A 21,244-nucleotide genomic window follows, 5' to 3' on the forward strand; every position below is an offset into this window, starting at 1 on the left:
GAAGAAAACATATTTATTTTTGACCAAGCTTGTGAAGCTAATGGTGAATTTGACTGAGCTGAACTGGTGAAGAGTTATCAAATAAATTTGTTATTCAGTACATTCATAAAAGTTTCAAGTAATTTCAGCTGTTTTTCTGTACCGGATCGGTGCCATCCGATGCTAAATCTCAGATATTGGTATCAGAAGTGAAAAAAGTGGATCGGTGCATCCCGAGCATAGACCTCCTGTGTGACTGCAGTGTTAGCTTGGATCAACTTTATTACTGACACCGCTCCATCATCAACGGCTCATGAAGCGACAAACTCTCACCACCTCTAGGCTAACTGGGACCAGAACCGGATCACAGCGTCTTCCCGGAGCCGCGCGGGTCAATATTCCTTTGAAGCCTCCAGAATCGGCTTCCCTGGGCGATCCGTAAGAGGAGCCGTAATGATCCCGTCCCTGAGCGGAGTGAGGTGGGTGGGCGGCAAACCGGCAGAGAGAAACGCTCCCAGCTGCGTGCGCCCTCCGTTCTCACACCCAGCGCTGGTTCAGCCGCGTTCCCGGGTCCAAATGAAGGGATGAGATGAAGAAAGGAGAGGCGGTTACGCCAGAGAGCAAGATGGAGAGGTTTCATCTGTCTCTTTCCTCTGTTGCTATGACAGCAGGTTGTGTTGGCATGCGCTGCCCTCACCTCTGGCATCAGGGCGCCCCAGGGAGAGCGTGCACGTGGCGTGTGCACGCTCTGATTGTTTCCATGTAATGATTCCCAGCAAACATGTAGAAAGAAACTTTTTTTTTTTAATCAAACGATTTTATGCTTTGGCATCTAAATTAAGAAATCACAGCAGAAACATTGATGATTGGGTTTCATTTTTAGCGAGACGTGTTTGTGAGCACGTGCACGTGAGTGTGCACGAGGGCCGTCTCCCCGGCCAGACGGCGCTCCCACCACTGGACAGATGGCCAGCACCCTCCCATCCCTCCATCCTTCCCTCCATCACTGTCCTCCTCTCTCCTGCAGCACCGCTGATCGCCCCAGTCCCTCGTTCCCCACCTCCCACAATCCCTCCATCCCAGCATACCTCTACCCTTTATAAATCAAGGAGGGGAACCCGGTTCTGTCCCTTTTTCTCTCTTTAAAGAGAGGCTTTTTTCAAAATGCTTCATGAATATGGTGGGATGGATTTGGGTTATTTATGTTTAGAAAGATTAAAAATTATAATTTTGGCCCTGTCTCTTTTTGTTGTAACTTAACCAGAAGCAGGAGGCGTCTTGGCTGATGGAGGATATTTAGGGTTTGCTCACAGCAGCCTCCTTCAGTCTGCTTTAATTGAACTGTAGTTCGTTTCGTCCTCTCCTCTCCTCTCCTCTCCTCTCCTCTCCTCTCCTCTCCTCCTCTCCTCTCCTCTCCTCTCCTCTCCTCTCCTCTCCTCTCCTCTCCTCTCCTCTCCTCTCCTCTCCTCTCCTCTCCTCTCAAGACCTCAGAGTCTTCAGTGTCAGTCCTGTTGGATCCTCAGCATTTATAATGTGATAATAAGGTGTGAAAATGGAGACACAATGGAGCGGTGAGGATTGGGCCATCGCAGCCCTCCGCTGGTGTCCTCTCACACTCTGACTGCTACCAGAGCGCGCACACACACACACACACACACACACACACACACACACACACACACACACACACACACACACACACACACACACACACACACACACCCTGTCAGAGTGGAGTGAAGATCGGGACAGGGTGGCTCTTCTCTCTGCTCTGGTTAAATACTCAGAAACATCCAGTTTGTTCAGCTGGGAGAAACAAAATCAGTAAAAATAAAACAAAAACATGAATGTGTTTGTTTCGTGTGACAGACGGAGTATAACTAAGGAAATACTCATATTCCAACTTTATTCTTATATTTATTTCGACTTAATTTTCATAACATACTTTATGCTCAATATATTGACTTTATTCTCATATTATTTGGACTTTATTTTTGTAATATTGACAAAATATTGATATACTACGACTCTACTGTTGTACAACTTATTTCATATTATCAGATTAAATATTATTTCCTGGTTTCATCCTCAGACGTTCCGGCGCCCAGCAGAGAGGCGGGGCTTAAGGACGGCCAGGGGGGCGTGGCCGAGGACGGCGAGCAGGAGGAGCGTGACGATGACGACCTTGACGACGAGTCCATCTTCACCTGCGATAACTGTCAGCAGGACTTCGACTGCCTGGCCGAGCTCAGCGAACACAGAACCAACCACTGCCCTGCCGGTGAGACAGCGCCCGGTTCCGGTTCCGGTTCTGGTTTTAACGCAGCGCTCCCAGTGTGACGCGGTGATTAAACGGGCTGCAGGTTCTTCAAACACTGGTGTGGCTCGGTGTTGGAGTTTCCTTTCTGCATACCGTTAGCTATAATCAGTAATATCCACACGCTCTGCTGGGACCGGCACAAAGGCTGCTGTTGGTACCGCTGTAATTAATGGAGCGGCTGAAAGGAACGCGACAGGCCCGGCTGGTTCCCCCAGATTAAACCCAACGCTCCAGTCACAAGCCCACACACACTCTGACTGCCTGGGTGTGTGTGTGTGTGTGTGTGTGTGTGTGTGTGTGTGTGTGTGTGTGTGTGTGTGTGTGTGTGTGTGTGAGGAGGAGGTGTGCAGTTTACTTAAAGATGATGCTGTAACCTTTAATCAGGTTCAGGCTCATCTGACAGCATGATTAGCTCTGATTTTAACGTTTTCCAGAAAAATTTAAAATCCATTTTCAGACTTTGGTTCTTGTTCCTGTCGTCTAAAAGTTTTATCCTTCCTTTCCTTCCTTGGATTGTTCCTTCTTTCCTTCTGTTTTTGAGTCCTTCCTCCTTGCTGCTCTTTTCCTTTCCATCCTCCCTCAAATCTTCCTTCTTTACTTATTTTAGTTCAGTTTTTCTTTATTTCTAATGTCCTTTCTTCCTTCCATTACTTCCTTTCCTATGGCCTTCCTTGTGTTTTTTTCTCTTTCACTCTATTCTTGTTTCAACAGTTTTCTTCATTTTATCATTTGCTTCCTTTCTTCATTTCCTTTGACTTTTCTTTCCTTCCTTATATCATTTCTTTCCTTACTTGTTATTTTTTGTCGTTATTTATCTCCTTCCGTCCTTCTTTTTTCCCTCGTTTGTCCCTTCCTGTCTTTCTTTCACGTCCTTCTTTCCTTTCGTTCCTCCTTCATATCTTTCCTCCTTTCCTTCCTTGCAGTATCACATTTTTAAAACTTGAACCATGTAAAATGTAAGAATCTGTTATTATAATTCCATGTTTGAAAATCCTTTTTGTTTTTAGATCTGAATCTTATTTCCACTCCTGGATCTTAAAAAGTCTTAAATCTGAGTTGGCAGAATCTGCAGAAACTTCAAATGCACCAGAAGCTTTTACAGTACAATTTTTCATCAATAGACCATGGACAGAGAGAAAAAAATGCAAGATATAACATCTGATATATGCAAACAAGTATTAAAATATAAATATAAAGATTGACTAACTGCTATAAACAGGTATTGAATAATAAACTACCAAAGGAGAGAAAATGCTAAAACTACCAACATGTTGTTGAAATATTCTAACATCTAAACACAGATGGAAACAGAAGGACAAGACAATAAGGTCAGATCAAACTTTAGTTGGTAAACCAGATTTTTTGGATGAATTCAACAAGTTATAACCTTAACTCTGATGTTCACTAAAACAGTCGGTGAATCTTAAATTTTCCCAGATCTCGCTGCAGTTTGCACCAATCTGTGCCGACCAACGCCCACATGCAGCAATTTTCTTAATCTGTCATTAATTAGGTGAGTTTATATGAGCTGTGTTTCTGTTTCTGTGATCTTCCGTATGTTTGCTCCCGGCCTGTGCATAAACACACAGCTCCGGTCGTCTCCGCCGTGTGGCACTCAGACTCCCACTCAGAGAGTATCACACTGGGCTGCTGTCAGAGCGCAGGATGTGGCCTGTGATTTCAGCACAGGAGTCTGTGGAGGGCTACATGTTGCTGAGCGAGAAATCCGAGGGAGGGAGGGAGGGAGGGAGTCAGGCAGCAGAGAAGAAATGAAATGATAAACCATGTTTTTCCCTGGAGAAGGAGCGGCTGAGATTGCAGCGTAATCCCCTGGCTCTGCAGGATCTGCCGCACTTGGATGCAGGCTTTTTCTGTACTTGTTTTCATATTTGTGCTGCTTGGTCTTTAACATGTGAACTGCTGCTGCTGCTGGTTCTGGTGATTGTGGTGGGACGACCCGGTTCTGGTGGCTAAATGAGATTGGACACAATGAAGAATCCTCTTTAAGTCTCTGGTGGCTCCTGGGAGTCGGGGCAGGGGGCAAAGATGCTCAGAAATGCTCGGAAAATGACAGGAAACTTGCAGTCTGCCGGGGATAAACACACGCCTGAGAGAGAGTTAATGCGTTCGTGATCTCTGCAGTTTGATGTTTGTCCCTGAACAGAAACACTCACACATCAGCCATGTTGATGGGTTCTGATGGATGGAGCCATCTCTGGGGAAAATTAATCTCCACCATGTTACCTCATAGTTTGCTTTTTTAAAGTACAACAAATATTGTTTACATATTTGTTAGAAATGTCTCCATGTTGTGACAGATTATGATTAATCTCGATGTGCTGCTATTGCCTTCTGAAGACAAAATGCAACCAATCAGAGCCAAAAGGCGGTTCTTAGTGCTGTCAATCAATATTGTCTACATGCTGCTAAAAATGCTAATGACAGAGAAACAACTTATTCTGGTTGGTTCTGGTCAGCACTGGGAGAAGGTGCTTAATTTTTACTTTCACACTTTATCTGTCTCATACCGTCACAACAGTTTCTACAAATATTTAACAAATATTTTTTTATAAAAGTTACATTCTGCAGCTTTAATGCTTTTTCACACCTGATAGTCCAGTAGACTCGGTTCGACTGGGGATAACATTTATTTCATTTTCAGCTGCTGCGGTTCTGTTTCACACTAAACTGTGTCAAATGATCCAAACCCTCTGAAAAACCTGCTTTCCTCCTCACCTGTGGAAGGGCTGCACCAAGAACCACTAAAGGAAATGACATAAACGTTTAATTAAAACACTGAGATCAACTTCGTTCTGGAGTAAAGTCAGATTTCAGTTGTTTGAAATTGAGCAAACTTGTTTTTGCTTTCTCACCGAAGCCTTGCTCTGGTGAATTAGGAAAAATCAGCAGCAGAGTCATCAAAACTCAACAACTATGAAACTGAAACCATGAGTGAAAAGTTTGTTCTACAGAATCACTTCCTGAAGCAAAAACAGGAGCAGATGAGGGTTTAATGACACATCAGATCCTGCTGAGGGCGACTGGCACATGTTGGGTATCAACATGGCCGAATAATTGACTTTAAAGGGGATAATTCATATTATTCCAGCTTTACTTTCTTAATAACCAAGGTTGGATATCTTGCAGGGTTCCAGCTCTGAGCAAAGCTTTAACAGAGACTGTTTTATTTATTTCTCAAGCAGATCTTTTATCTTCAGAGCTTTTCTTCAGCCTCATAGCTTTACTCCCAAACTCCTTGGTATTAACTGGGAATCAGTCACCTGTTCTTCATAGCTTTATTTATCCTAGAAACTGAAACAGACTTTTGGATTTTATTAAAGGCATTCTTCACGTTGAAAGTAATGAAACAGAACATGTGTGGAGGTGATGCTTCCTGATTGTTTTCGGTCTGCCTGACACTCTAAGTAAAATTCCAGTCATATTTGTGAATTTGAAGGTTCAGAAAAGAAACTTTAACCACTTCATGATGATGAAATTTGCCGATATTCCTTGAAACTTGCATTTGTGTCTTGAGTCTTGAATTCAGAAGATACACAAGATTTTCCTAATTGACAGGAATCACCACATTTTCACCACTCCATTGTTTTGTTGTGCTTGAAATGGAAAACGAGGAAAGTAGAAGACATTTTCATGCAAAGGCTGAACAAATCTTGGCATTTTTAATTAGCTGTTCTGAGTTTTTTAATAAAAATTTTAGTTGAAACATGAACTAATGCGAGTCCCAGGTGGGGGTTCGAGTGTGCTGTTCGTTAGCAGCAGCGTTCAGCTGGTATCTGTTATGCTAACTACACTGTGGAAGTAAAATGAGTCCCAGGTTAGCAGCTAGCCGCTGCATGCTGTAACACTGAATGGGTCCCAGGTGCGGGAGTGAAGCACCAAGTAATTCAGAACCCACTCCAGCAGAAGGCCTGTAAAGAGGCTCCATTAATTTGAGTGGAAATTGGACAAACACGCAGACACACAAGCCACGGCTGCAGATCAATGACGAGAGCGAGCACTCAAACACGCACATACTCACAGACACCGCGCGTCTGCTTAATGGAGCGCTGCCTTAATGTGCACGAGTGTGATAGCTCAGCTGGCTGCGTGTGTGTATGTGTGGGGGTGTGTGTGTGTGTGGTGTGTGTGTGGGTGTGTGTGTGTGTGTGTGTGTGTGTGTGTGTGTGTGTGTGTGTGTGTGTGTGTTGGAGGGAGGGGGGTTTGTGGGATATAAGGATTACATGTTTCTGTCTCTGCAGCGTTGTTGTTATTCTGCAGCGCAGCAGCTTTAAGCCGCCGTGCGAAGGCTGGGGTTGAATTATGGATCAGTTATTCAGGTTGTGTGTGACCCCGCATTCGCTCCCTGTGTTGCTGTTCATTACATTCAGTTAGATCTAATTAGACATAAACAACTGTTGTACTGTTTTAATCAGACCTGAAACAATTTTTTTATGTTGGATATCCTCACCATACAGTTGATACTAAACACATAACATCTGCAGACCTCAGAGGTCCTATAAACATTTTTTCAATTATGTTTTTTGAAAACCCGTTAAAAATCTGCATGTTTAAAAATGAATCACAAGGTGACCAAATAATATTCTGGACGCTTCAGTGTCCAGAATGATTTTGTTGTTTTGGAATGAAATCCTCAGCATTCATCCATTCATTATCTTCTGCACGTCACAAACACAAAATCAAACCAAGTATTTTTGGTCTGTGTTCTAGTGAAAATATCTTATTGCACTTAAAATACGACAAAAATAACTTGCAAGATAACCCCTTAGCACAATGTCCATGTTTTAGATCAATAGCTGCTTAATACTGATTAAAAAGTGCAATTTGCACTGGTAGATGGTTTCACTACCAAAAATCAAAAACAAAAATAGGATTTTTTTTGGTTTTGTGGTTCATTGAGAAAACGAGTCCAGACCTTCATCCTCCTTGCAACTGTCTCCATCTCATTCCCAGGTGACCTCCGGGAGTTCCCGGGTCAGAAACGATGCATCATCCCTTCAGCGTCTCGTTTCAGTGGAATTCATCCATAAAACCTTAAAAGATGGCGTCCTGATCAGATTATTCACCTCAGTGAAATAATTTCACTGTGAAGAAAGTTAGAAAATTTCAGTCAGCAGCTTTTATCCGAGATGCAGTTCCCTAAAAATGTTGCACCCTGGTCCTTTGCCATGTTGCTTATAAACAAACAAACAAAAATCACCCCCAAGTGTGATGGTTGTATAAAACTGTGTGGTTCTCCAGTAGCTTCCACTAAAAATGTTGCAGATTTCGTCACATGACGTCTGCTCGCTCCAGCTCTCGGTTCTGGTTAGACCGTAATTTGTGTTGCGTGTCTGCCCCCTTTTAGTCCTGGCGGGGTGTGTGTGTGTGTGTGTGTGTGTGTGTGTGTGTGTGTGTGTGTGTGTGTGTGTGTGTGTGTGTGTGTGTGTGTGTGTGTGTGTGTGTGTGTGTGTGAGAGTCCTGGATATGTGAGAGAGGCAGGCCGAGAGCGTGAGTCGAGGGAGTGTTGATGGGTCTCAGTAGGAGTCAGAATGTGGAGCAAAGGCTCCCCGAGGAGAGGAGGAGCGGAGAAAAACCTCCTGCAGATCAAATGGAGAACATTCTCTGGCCGAGCACACACGAAAACACACACGTATCCCATCAGGGGACGCCGAAACGCTTCCCCGAACTGCCGCAACACTCCAAGGTTGGGTCAATGTGAAGTGTTTGGAGATTGAAACCGATTTAAAAGCTTTGTGTTTGGCCGTTTTGCCGACAAGCCTCCACAGAAGAAGAAGGTTGTTGAAGATGGGTGAGTAATGCTGCATTCCAGTTGCACTCTCAGAAATGGGGGATTCCGACTTCCCAGTCGGAAAAAATCAACTGGAACGCCCTCTGAAGTCGGATTTCCCACTGGAAAACCGAGAGCAGCACAGACTACCCCCAGTTACGACTCCCGAGGTCGACTTTATGTTTCAATATGGCCGCTCCTCACATCAGAAAGCTGTGATGAAAATATGTTCATTTTGTGAGAGAACGTCTTAAATCAGTATTTCATGCATCACCTGCAACTCCAAGCTCAACAAATTAAAAGTTTGTTTGTGGGACGTAAAGCTTAAAATTCTGTTTGTAAGAGATACTGCAAGCAATGTCTATGGTCGAGTGTGTTTTATGCTGCGTTCAAGTTTGAACCGGGGAATTTCAACTTCCACTCAGAAAAATTAACTGGAAAGTCGGATTTCCCCCAGTTACAATTTGTAAGGTTGACAAGATGGCCGCTCCTCGCATCAACTGCAGAGGAGCAAATCAATGTTTCATGCAGCATCTGCAACTCAAATGAACAAACTGAATGTGGCTGTTTTTGGAAATTTAAGATGATGTTTGTAAGAGGTACCGCAAACAATGTTTATAGGTGTCGCCGTTTTAGAGTTTCAAATTCTTAAAGGTACTTTTATCTATTACTCAAAAATGTTTACGTATTTGTTAAAACTGTCGGTGTCAAATAACATGAACAAGACAATCTATGACAAGTTTATCTCTTCTGCCGTATCCCAGTTCTCCTAGAGCTAACTACAGAAATACACCGCCAGGTCAGAAACAGCCAATCAGAGCCAGGACGAGGGTCTATCATTGTCAATCATGCTCATGTAAATGCGCTCACTCCTTCCTGAATGCTCTCTGCTATGCTGCAGCATCTCCCTGACAGTTGATCCAGTCATGAATGCTTGCTGGAACAGCCACCGATGACGGCCTATAAACGGTTTATTTGGAAAAGAAAGTTGTTTCTCCGCCTTCAGTACTTACACCAGGATGATTGGCAGCACTAAGACCTTCCCAGTGGCAGTGATTGGTGCATTTCTTCAGACAATGACAATAGTAGCACAGGGAGGAACTGGAGGAGTTTGATCTTTTCACAGATTATGTCTGTGTCGAAGTGACAGCTGTAACAAATATGTAAAAAAACTGTTTTTATAAATGTTACTTCCTGCAGCTTTAAGTAGCCTTCAAGCCCAGCTCAGAGTTTCCTCTTCCAAGGTAACTGGAACGCAGCATAAGTAAACGAGGGAGCTGTCCGTCATGGTGGTGGGCAGAAAGCGTCGCTGTCAGTGACAAATAGCTCGTCATTAACCCAGCTAGCTGCTGGGAAGGGGAAGCAGGAATACCGAACACACTCCTTCTGCTCTTTTCCTCACTCACTGGTGGATCAGGAGACAAAGGAGAGCAGGAGGAGGAGAGAGGGGCCTTTAGGTGGTTCTCCCTCCTCTGGGATGTCCTCCCCCCTGCAGAGCTCTCACCGTCTGTTGCAACCTGCAGAAAACACACAGACACGCGCACGCACACACACACACACACACACACACACACACACACACACACACACACACACACACACACACACACACACACACCTTGGTATGTCTGTCATCAGGAAGGCAGCTGAGTCCTGTGAGGCCGAGACTCTTATTAGAACCACAGATCACTTTCTAGAGAGGAAGGAGGGATGTAATCCGAGCCAGAATGACTCTGATCTCCATCTTTAACCGTTGTTTCAGTGGCATCAAATGTTTGTGCTGCAAAAACTTTCATTTGTGCTGCTGATGAAAGGTCATCAGAGGTCAACTGGCCTTCCCTACCTTTTTTACAAAATCAAGCAATATATGTTGTCAATCCATTGCGCTGCATTTGTGCTGATTTGTGCAGCAAAAATGTTGTCATGGCGCTAACACTTGAAAGATATTAAATGTTTGGTCCCACATTAACACAATCAAACAAAGCATTCTGGGGGATGTAGGCTTTAGCCACCCAACCTCTCCTACTTGCTTAGTAATGTTGGTGGCATCAACTAATTCACTGGTTGACCTTTGATGACCTCTGGAAACTTATCAATGTCTTTAAAATTTTAGCAGCATATTGAAAATTTCTGCTGCACAAAATTTATCAGTTTTGTTCGATTTAATTGCAGTGGGATGACAGTTGGATCTGTCATCCCACTAAAATCTTAAATTTTAGCGGCACAAATGAAAAAAAAATGCTGCACAAACGAAGCACAATTTGTGCTTGAAACTACATTTTGTTTGATTTTATAAATGAGGGGGGAGGCTGGTGGTTGACCTATGATGACCTCTGGAAACTTTCATCAATATCTTTCAAATGCTAGGAGCACAAATTAAATTTTTGCTGCACAAACAAATTAACTTTATATCAGTTATGTTTCATTTTGTTAATGGGCGTGGGGAAAGCAGTTTGCTCTCTGGTATGTAGAACCTTATTTTTTTTTATCTAAAAAATTAGAGCTGCACAAACGAGCATTTTGCTGCACAACTTATCTCCACCATTTTTGTTTGATTTGAAGAAGGTGGAGGGATGGGGGGCATCTTCACTCGGGTCCCACAGATTCCTTCGCTGAGGTCCTGGCAAACACACAAGTGCGCAGCACACACACACATGCGGACACAGCTGGCTGCCGCTCAGGTTTTCCAGGGAGAAAGCCGGAGAAGCACCAGAGGAGAAGAAGAGGAGGAGGAGGAGGAGGGGGTTTGAGGGTGGCGGCGCTACGGAGAAGTCATTTTTCATCACGGCGCTCATTTTTCACCGCAGAGTTCTCCCAGTCTCTACATCGCTCTATTTCTCTTTATCTGTCCTCTCCTCCTCCTGTTCCCCTCCCTTGATCCCGCTTTGTCTCTCTTTATCTTCCCTTTCCTCTCCCCTCCACCCCCTCCTCTAAACTCTTTCCATCCTCTCTCTGTCTCTCTCTTTTTCAGCCTACTTTCTCCATTATGAAATATGGATGGGAGCAGTTTTGGGCGCGCTGAGAGGTTTGCAGTCGGAGGGAGGGATGGATGGAACTTGGGAACCGGTGAGAAAACGCACGGAGGAAGGGAGGGGAGTCGGTGTCTCAGCAGACGTGCCTTGTGCATGCACCTAAACACCTCACTGAGCAATCTGTCAACATGTCAGCAACACATGTTTGGTTAAAAAAAAAAGGGAAGGAGAAGAAGAGGGAGAGGTGGCAAGGAAAGAAAGTTTCCCCCTCCGGTGGGAGTAATGGCTCCCACCAGGACTCTGGAAATGCTTTGAATTCAGCAGATTTCTATTGCGGGGTTCTCCCCCGAGGCCCTCTCTCTCTCTCTCTCTTTTTTTTTTTTTTTAAACCATTCCTGCATCTCAGAAATTTGAGACCAAGGACCCCTGGGGGCGTCCTTTCATAATGCCTGAAAATGTAGGGTTATATTGTGTGCTCCTACCCATGGGGCTTTTATTAATACCTGTATTCACTGCCACTGGAAATTACACAGGCGGCGCTGCAGGGCCCCGCGCTCGCTCCAGGAAAGCAGAAAGGCTCTGCAGGGACGTTTTCTCTCTTTCTCCCCTTCCTCCCTCCTCTTCTTCCTCTTTCCCCTTCTACTTTGACTCTCTTCCCTTTTTCTACTTACTTAATGCAAGAGTGAAAAGGAAGAATTTGCCAAAGGACACAGGGAAGTGAGTGTGAGTGTGTTGGCACCGGCTAACCCTCTTGTATTCATCCCTACTTTGCTCCGAGGAAAAGAAACACTCGATTAAAAATGCAGCTTCCTTCATCCTCTGTGTCCTTGTGTGACTGAGAGTAGATCTGGCAGCGAGTAAATATTTGTGAGTGAAGTTTAAATCCATCGTCCAGTGCAATGTGTGCGGTTCATTAGAATTCGATCAGCCGAAGGCTTTCTCTCACTGTGTTTATGCATATTGATCCAATATTTACACAGCAAGTTATAAAGACTTACATTTACATTTTACTGAATAAATAAACTGGGATTATTTTATTTTTTTGCAGTTTTTATTTGACAGCCAGGAGGATCTTATGCTTGCTCTTTTAAATCTGGATTTTTATTGTGATTTGTTGATTAGTTTAAAGACCTTTAAAGTCCACAGACCATCAGTATTTCTCAGTTTCTGCAAATTAATAAAAGTGAGATGATGTCAACATTGAGGGTTTTAAAAAAATGCGATTTTATAGCAAAATGAACATCTGTAAGCCCGTTTTAAGTTGCTTTAAATAAATAAAAACGTAGAAATGGAAACTAATGATAGACTCTAAAATTAAATCTTTAACGTGTTAAAAACTAAAGTTTTCAGAAAGTTGGAACATTTGTGTCTACAAACATCTGAAATTAAATCTGTTTGGAAAAAAAGGAAAGGAAAAATTGATTTATAGAGAAAAAAAATTATAAAAAGCAAAAAACATAAAAATTGGGAAAATATAAACAAATAAGTCTAAAACAGGTTCAAATACAAAAATTAAAAATATATATTTTTAAATCCATTAAAAGCTATAAAAATTATAAATGTAGATTAGATCAAATAAAAATTAAGCATCTCTAACCCCGAATCCCAAACTGCCTTCTTCAGCCTGACAAAATAATTTGCCAAGTAGAGTCTTCAAAAAAACATTTCGGATGAAAAGTTGGTTCTGTTCTTTTTATTTTGGAGCAACAGCTTTAAAAATCAGCTTTTGGGACATTATCGCCACCTGATGGAGAAAAGCATGACACTGTTGCATGCAGCAGGAGTTCAGTGCTGGAGTGAACTCTTCCTGGTGAAACAAGCTGAGAATTTATTTTGCTCCTCTTGAACCCAAAGAGGAAGGTCAGCAGCGATGCTTTAAGACATAAACATGGAAACAATCAGCGGATTAATTCAGCTCTCAGAACTCGTATGTGGAAGAAAAACACTTCAGTGTGAGGTTTTTCAAAGTGGTAGCCTGAAAGTTGGAGCAAAGGTGATCAAAAACGTCCCGTCATCTTTTTAATCATTATTATAAACGATGCTGAAATAACTTACTGATGTGTTATTTACTATAAGCCCATTTTTCTGATTGGCAGCCAAATTTTGTGCGCAAATTTTAAGCTAGCGTAGCAAGCGAGATATAGAAAAGTTTATGACATTAAAAAAACTAAAGGAACCACCCAGCTGCCCTGCGCTGGAGGACAACCCTCTAAAAATCCCCCCAATAACTCATGGACGACTAAAATCAGAGAGTAGGAGGCAGCAAACGCGCTAAAGGAATGTAAAAATTATTGAAGATAGTAGTAGTCTCAGTTTGATGAAAATTACAATATTTGTTGCGTTTTCAGTTGCTGTCGTTTTCCTTTTTCACTGCAGTTAGTCAAACGAACCAGTCTTTGAAAATCTATTCCCCTCCTCACCTGTGGAGGCGCTACACCACTGAAGTAAATGACTCTAGGACCTCTAAAGACAACACCGAGTGCAACTTCCTTCTTCACCAAATGTAAACAAAAACAGAGTAGAATCAGATTTTAGTTCTGTTTTGTTTTTGGTAAAAGACCTCAAGCCATTTTTCCTGCTAGTACTATGCTAGCACGTTTGTTTTCGCTGTGTTTACCCAGAATGCCCTGCGCTGTAGTCCATTTCCTGCTTTGGAGTGGGCTCTGAAACGCTTGTCGTTCACATATGCATTCAAACTGCACAGGAGTTCACTGGAATCGAGGTTTGTAGGCCGACCACAGTTAGTTGTTTTGGTCCGCACCAGAGTTTTACACGTTCCTCCCAAACCGAACTGGACTTTCTAGCTAAACGAACCGGAGTTTAATTAAGTCAGATTTAACCAGGCTGGTGTGAATGCACCCTAGAAGTCAATGCTTCTTTATATATATTGTTGCATTGTCTCAACAGAAGCTAACTTCCGCTTTAGCAGATTCTTCCTCCATAAATCCCAGGTTCCTTGAACGCAGCACATGAATGGAAGTGTTTATTTGCTGCTCTCCTCCTGCAGACGCTAAGACCCGGCAGAGGCTCCGGGGTTTCCTACGTAGCGACGCGTCCTGGTGGATCCGAGCTCTTCTGCGTGTGTTCAGTGTTTTCAGAGAGTCGGCGGGTCAGGATAGAGCTGTCATGGGGCCGTGTGGGGCCCCCTTCATATGTGTGTACATGTGGGGGGTGTTTGGATAATGAGGAACAGGCCATTGCCTTGGATTCCTGCACCCCTGCCAACAACCCTCCTGCTGCCATCTGGGACGTCTCGTTTTTTTTCCTCCTCTTCCTTCGTCTTCTTCATCTCGTTCCTACCTTCCCGACTGGAGCTCATCCCTCAACCCTCCCTCCGTTTTTGCACACCTCTCCCCTCTCGGCCCTCGTTCTCAGAGCCCCCAGTGTCTTCGTCCTGCCCCCCGCTGAGTTCTCAAACTCCAAACTGACCACATCCCTTCCTCTCACCCTCTTCCACCCTTCCCCCACAGCCTCCCTCCATTCTCTCCCCGTCATCCCTGCTCCCTGTGGAGCTGGCCCCAAAGCTCTGATCCCTTCCTCCATGCCCCCTCAAAACTCCCCACTGTGCCCTCCGAAGTCACACACGCACACACACACACACACACACACACACACACACACACACACACACACACACACACACACACACACACACACACACATGCACCCTGTGGTAGCTGGCCCCAAACCAACCCTTCTCTACCTCCCCCCTCCTCTGTTTTTCCACTTTTTCTTCGTTTTCCCCACCTCTCTCTCTCTCTCTCTCTCCCTCTCTCTCTCTTTGTGATGCTTTGGATTTGATATGCAGGATGTTTTTCTTCTTCGGTATAAATTTAAGAATAATCGCATTGATTACGGCTTTAGGGAAATGATTTTAATCATATTTTTGAATCTGCAGAAAGTATTTTTGGTCCAGTTTCTAAAGCAAATATTGTTGTACTCCTGAAATGAAACTAACTTAGCAGCAACTTGTTTTAGGTCAGTCATTTTTTTAATATGATTGAATGACGGGAGATCTGTCATTTTTCCATGTTTAGGTCCATAAGCGTGAATCTGAGAGTTCAGACTTTTTCTTCCATCCATCTCTTCTGTGTTTTGGAGGTTGTTTCCTGAGGTGATAGATTTAAACTACAGATTTATTTCCCCCTAATAAAACATTACAGCTCTTGCTGAGATACAGACCAGTTCTGGGTTTACTTTTAGTTGGACTTGCCAGGAGAATCAGAACACTGCAAAAACAAAAAGTCTTACCATTCATTTCTAATTGACTTTCTAATGTAAGTATTGTAGTAAACTTGAAAAAAGACAAAACTAACTCAAAAGTAATTTGTCAGCAAGAGATGGGAGCTTGGTTTAAGTCAATAATTCCTTAATATTGATGAACAAGTTGTAGTTGAAAGTGAAATAATCCTATTCTTATTTGTTTAATCTTTTTGTAAATCTGAATTATTTCATTGCCTGTTGCTCTGCTGTTGTTAAATTTCTCCACTGAAGGACAATAAAGGACTTTTCTGTTTTCTGTTTACTTGTCTTAGACTAACGGAGGAAAATTAGCTGTTGTGCTAATTGCTGCATATTTACACTGCCATGAATTAAACGTTAATGTGCATTTACAAACAGTAAGACTTGTGGTTTGTTGTACTGTTCTCTGGTAATTTGAGAGCATATTTTGATATTTGAGCTTTGAATATTTGTTTCATTTCAGCCTTTGCCACAGATTTATTCATTATTTTTGTCCTTTATAAATCAAAAACTAAATCACTGATCACGATTCTCCCTAAGCCGTGTTTCTCTGACGCTTCATTGATGATGACGCTTGAAAATCTTTGTCTTCCTGGAGGAAATGTAATTCCTCTGACTTGGAAAAACTTTTCAAAATTACAAACAAAAATGCTTGCTTTGCAATTTTTCTAGTTTTTATGGCGAATAAACTTCGGCCTTCTGTAATTCTTACTGTGATCCAAACTGCAGGATGTTTTGCTCTCAAGGATGCGGCGTGCTTTATGTCCGACACAAAGGTGCATCCAGGTGCACGTGCACTCTCATGTGCACGTGCACGCATCGGAGTGGCAGACATGGCAAAGGGCAGCGTACCGCAGGGAGAGGACCTATAATAGTTTTAACCCAGAGCTCAGGTGTGTCTCTCTTTTGTCCGGCCAAATGTCAGGGAAAAGCATGACCAGGTGGGGAGGGGGCCGGAGAACATGGATGGGAACTTTCATCTCCCCTGCAGGTGAAATTTTGGCGTTTACATTTAAATTTATTTTGGCGAATGGCTGCTTTTTGTTTTTTACTGTCTGCGCCGACGTTTCGCTCCGTTCTCTCCACTCCTGAACAGCTCCCTGGGGGACCAAGAGGGCCAAAACTCTGCCAAGACACATACACACACACACACACACACACACACACACACACACACACACACTGACGTCAGCTGCTCCAGGCCTTCTCCCCTGGGTGCTACCAGAGCCCTTTGTTTCCAAACCCCCCTCTCCATCCCTCCTTCCACTCCTCCTCATGTCTCCCCCTGTCCTTTGTCCCTGGAAATAGCTGTCCTGCTTACTGCCTGATTGGAATTCACTTCACTCTGTGAAGTCACAGGGGAGGGCCTTTGTGTCCGTCATTATGTGTGCACATGCATGCAATTTTTGCTTTTTTTCATGATGATGAGGGCATCCATATTTCAGATACATGTGTGGCTTATAAACGCAGGCGGTTGCTGAGAAACTCAGTAAATATGGTTCTGATCTGGAATCTGAAGTTCAAGATTCCTGGACCAAATTATGCAAAATTTACATTTTGTACATTTTTGTACTTCCAATTGGGTCTCAGCTTCTTCTAAAAGCACTTGGTTATGTTTTATGGTGTCTGGAAAATGAGTTGTTTCAAAAACCTTCCTGTTGTTGAGTCATAGTCGGTGGAAGGAGCCAAAACGACGTTCAAACAGTTTGGCGTTTGGCTCCATCAAACCTGAATCCTTTATAAACCATCAAGTTCACCAGATGCCTGGTCATTAATCATTGATTTAATGCAGATGTTTTGCAGCATTGATGTGTCTAAAAGCTGCAGGACAGTGGGACCGGAGGACTGGAGCTTCTGATCCCTGATTGAGTCGTTTGCTTTTTAAAAGCAGCGGTGAATTCCTGAGTTTCTGTCACAGCTTTAAGTCCCTCCACCTGCAGACTTCATAACTTCGCAGTAGTTATTCTGCTGTTTTATTTTTTTTAAATCAACATTTTCCAAGCAGCCTCCTTTTCATTGTGTTTTCTGGCTGTGTGTTTTTGTGTTCATGCATTTTTCTGCTCCCAGCAAGAATCCAAGTATTGGGGTTAAGGAACAAGAGAATTCCTCCTGCGTGGTCCCTCTTTTCCTCCCCTTCCTCCCCATCTCCGACTCTCCCTTCTGTCTTTGTCTCTCTCTCTCTCCCTCGGCCTCACCCCTGCAAGTGGGATGTCTTAAAATATTAACCGATCTGCTCCTCTTCTTTTTTTCTTTTTCTTTTCCAGATATGATAGAAAACATACTTGTGAATAAGTCAGGAGCAGAGCTTGCTGGGGAGAGCAGCAAGACGGATAAACAACATAAGACAAACAACACCACAGAAGAAATGGGGAAGGAGAAAAGAGGCGGAGGGCTTTACTGCCTTCCATCAGCTTATCTTCCGAAATCACTTTTATTTAGTCGCTTTTCCCATTTTTCTCTCATGTTGCGTTTATTTTCTTCATACTAATGAGAGCCGCTTTGTTCGCTCAGGTGGCTCTGAGTGTCGGTGGGACAGTTAGGTTCTGTGGCGGCGTTTGTGGGGGCGATTGGGTTTCCCTCCTCCTGCAGGCTGCCAAGCAATGCGGCCTGCGAACCAGCAGATAAAACAGCGTTTGTGAAGTCAAGAAGCGCACAGTTTTGTGTTCAGAGATTTGCAGTCGGGCGTGTTTGCAGTGCATGTGGGTGTTTGGTGTGTGTGTGTGTCCTTGGAGAATAGTTTGTGTGGTGGTGGGGGGTGACAGTGACAGCTGCAGAGGGGACCGGGAGGGCTGACTGCTCACCGCCTGATAACGGGGGGGGAATCGCATCAGAGACTCAAGAAGAAGAAGAAGAAGAGTGATAATTCTGCAGTGCAACATGAACGCCCTCAGACGTGAAGCGAAGCAGTGAGGGAAAGCGAGACGGGCATCAGGACAGGAACGCCGTTCTGTTCGGGTCGCAACCATAAAATTTCCCAGACGTTATCGCGACCATTTTTATGTGATATAATAATCCAAGAACATTGTTATTTGAGTTTATTCTCAAAGATGAGTAAACTTTATTACAGCCGCCTCTTTCAGATCGGCACTTTTCTCTGGTTGCTCACAGGGAAGGCAATTTTCACTAAGCTTCATAGCGTTGCATTATAAAATATGTTTTTTGCATATTTGTCTAATATGCAAAAGATTGATCTCCTCCACCTCTTCCCTGAACTGCTTTTACAGTCTGAAGAAATGCTCCAAAAACAGCCAATCAGAGCCAGGAGGCGGATCTTACCACTGTCAATCATCCTCATGTACTCACTGACATCAGTGGCTGTCCTGACCAGACTCGGCATCCACAACAGGCTCTGTACTGAGACCCTATGTAGTTATTGAGCTACCATACTTTCTATTTAGTTATTTGCCCAAATATTTTATGTCTGTGCTACATGAAAAGATATTACAACAATGAAGAGGGAGTATTAATTTTCATAAAAGATTCTTTAATCCCATGTTGTTCTTCAGTTTAAAAGGCCTTATTGGCATCTCATCGTTCCAAACTTTCTTCTAATTACTGATCACATTTTTGCATTTTTCCTCTGGTATTCCCACACATTGTCTTTGGAGAGCAGCTCCAAGTATTTGAAGTTTTAAAGGCCATGCTTCCATAACCCTAAGAGCGCCCATCCAGTTTCTCTATCAGATTTATGTTAGCCACTCACTGAAACTCTGATCTGACTTCAAATTAAAAGATTCATTTAAAGCTAAATCTGACAGATGTATGAATAGTTTTGGGTTAAACTGAATAACTCTATAGGTAGAATAATGAACTTGTTGGAATTGGGAAAAAAATGTGTAATTAACCTTGTGCAGCAGACTGCACATAAAATCATAGTTAATCCTTTTAATTTCTTTATGCCTAAACCTTTCCACTTATAACAAATCAACTTCAGTTGCAGTTTTTCTTATAGATCCTCTGAAATCCTTCAAGTTTTGCCTTATGGAAATGATTTTTCAACAGATGTCAGTGTTTATGGTGAGTTGATTGTTTGGAAGATCAAGTGTCTTTGTTTGGAGCTGCAGCCTGTAGGATGTGATGCTTTTTATATTCTCATTTGTCTGCATTGCAGAACTCACTCAATCTACATGCACAGGTTGCTGCACTTCCTAATATGCTCTAAAATGTTTTACTCTGTTCTGTTTTCTAAATTAAAACTGTCATGAAGTAGTTTTTGTTCAGGAACGTCAGGTTGCAGGAATTTGCATGACAAAAGCTCATCCTGTGCAGCTGAAGTGAAACCATTTCCCATTAAATCCATTCCTGCAGCCTGATACATTCCTCCTCATCTTTCCTGATGTAACATCGGCCCCCACCACTCCTTAATTATTCATATTTTAGTAATACAATCCAAGTTAGCAGTTCAAACATTAGTACATAATAAAACTCCCGAGGCTTCGCTTTTAATTTAATTCCTCCGTTTAAATTAATTTTGGGGCATGCTTGTGCTTTTAGCTTGTTCCTCCGCAGAGGGGGGAGGCGGGGAGGAACAGCGGTGCGGGTGGGGGGGGGAGGAGATGGAAGAGACGGAGGAATCGGCTGAGGGAGACAAATCTCCTGCAGGTGGAGTCGGAGCTGCAGCAGCAGTGCAGGTGTTTGTGCATGAATGATACTGGAGAAAAAATCCAGACAGAGAATAAAAAGGCTTTAAAACAAAATCAGTCACTTAAACAGACACGGTTAAAAGTACCGCCGCCGCACTTACATGTTTCTTCCTTCGGTTATATGAAGCATTTTCAAGTTATGGCATCAGGTTTTAAGAAAACTTTTAAACCTTCAGCATACAAAGAGTTGTGTTTGTATTAAGGCAGATCTTTGTTATATTACGAATTGGTCTTGATCAATAGTTCTCAAAGCTCTTTATTTGTCTTTAACCGTTCTTCTCCTTTTTTAAAATCTTCACCCAGTTCTGTCTGTGAACTTGAATGACTGCATGCTGTGCTGGGTTTTCAAAACTTACAAAACAGGGAGTCCAAATATAGAAATCTTTTCGAAAATAGGATAAAAAGAACTTCATAAGACCTAAAACTGGATCTGAGAGACTTTTCAATGTTCAACTCACATTGAATGTGATCTAATAAAATCTATCAGCTCTTATCAGATATGATTTTGTGCACAAACCTCATTTAGACAGGTTAAAGTAACTATTGACATATATGTATATTTGATGCTAAAGCTATGGAATAATATCAAATTAAATGATTAGAGCTACCATCTATAGCTCAGGTTTTAAGGTGAAACTAAGTAAAAATAGACGAATCTTTGATAAGCTAATATTTGCTAAATTAAGCTAATTTCAAGCAAGACAATGTAGGCAAACATTTAGCTAAGCTAAGTTGAATTAATTAGATGCTAAGCTGCAATAAGTGAACATAAACAAAGCTAACTTAATGCAGCATAAGCTAGCATACATCAATACCTTGTTCATGTAGGGTAAGCTAATATCAGTCATTAAACTACTGGGCATCTTTTATCTGCTTCTATCCAGAGATGTGAACATAATTGAGGGTTTGAATGTAGATTTTTCCAAAACATAAAAAAACTAAGTTACATTTTTAGCTACATCAAAATGTATTTAACCCCACTGTACTGCACTGCTACTTTACGCTAAGCTAAATCGAGCTAAAATAAAACAAGCTAAGCTAAACTAGCTGTTTTAAAGCAACATTTCACTCTTTTTCTGTTTCAAGGACAATCCTTGCCATTTCTGGGTAAAAAGTGAACTTTGTCCAATACTACTACTGATTTTTTTCACAGTATTTCTGTCTGTTTTAAAATAAAAATAAAAAATGCATGATTTTCTTTGCTAAGTTTTCAGTTAGTAGCTAACCTTGTTGGAGCTAAAGTCCTATTTTAGACTGTATTATATTTCAGATTTTTTATGTTTTCCATTCAGCTAAAAGA

The 21,244-nt window shown here is 42.5% G+C and overlaps 1 protein-coding gene across 2 annotated transcripts in view; it reads left to right on the forward strand.

Moving 5' to 3' along the window:
* Window positions 1-21,244, forward strand: part of znf423 (zinc finger protein 423) — a 162,745-nt gene that overhangs the window by 39,746 nt on the left and 101,755 nt on the right. For both annotated transcript variants that reach the window (XM_055036623.1, XM_055036709.1), the window contains exon 3: window positions 2,072-2,260. In XM_055036623.1, the coding sequence (XP_054892598.1) occupies window positions 2,072-2,260 (189 nt within the window). The remainder of the gene's footprint in view (window positions 1-2,071; window positions 2,261-21,244) is intronic.

This window comes from Poeciliopsis prolifica, unplaced genomic scaffold, assembly GCF_027474105.1.
Source record: "Poeciliopsis prolifica strain line A6 unplaced genomic scaffold, Auburn_PproV2 SCAFFOLD001, whole genome shotgun sequence".
NCBI lineage: Eukaryota > Metazoa > Chordata > Actinopteri > Cyprinodontiformes > Poeciliidae > Poeciliopsis > Poeciliopsis prolifica.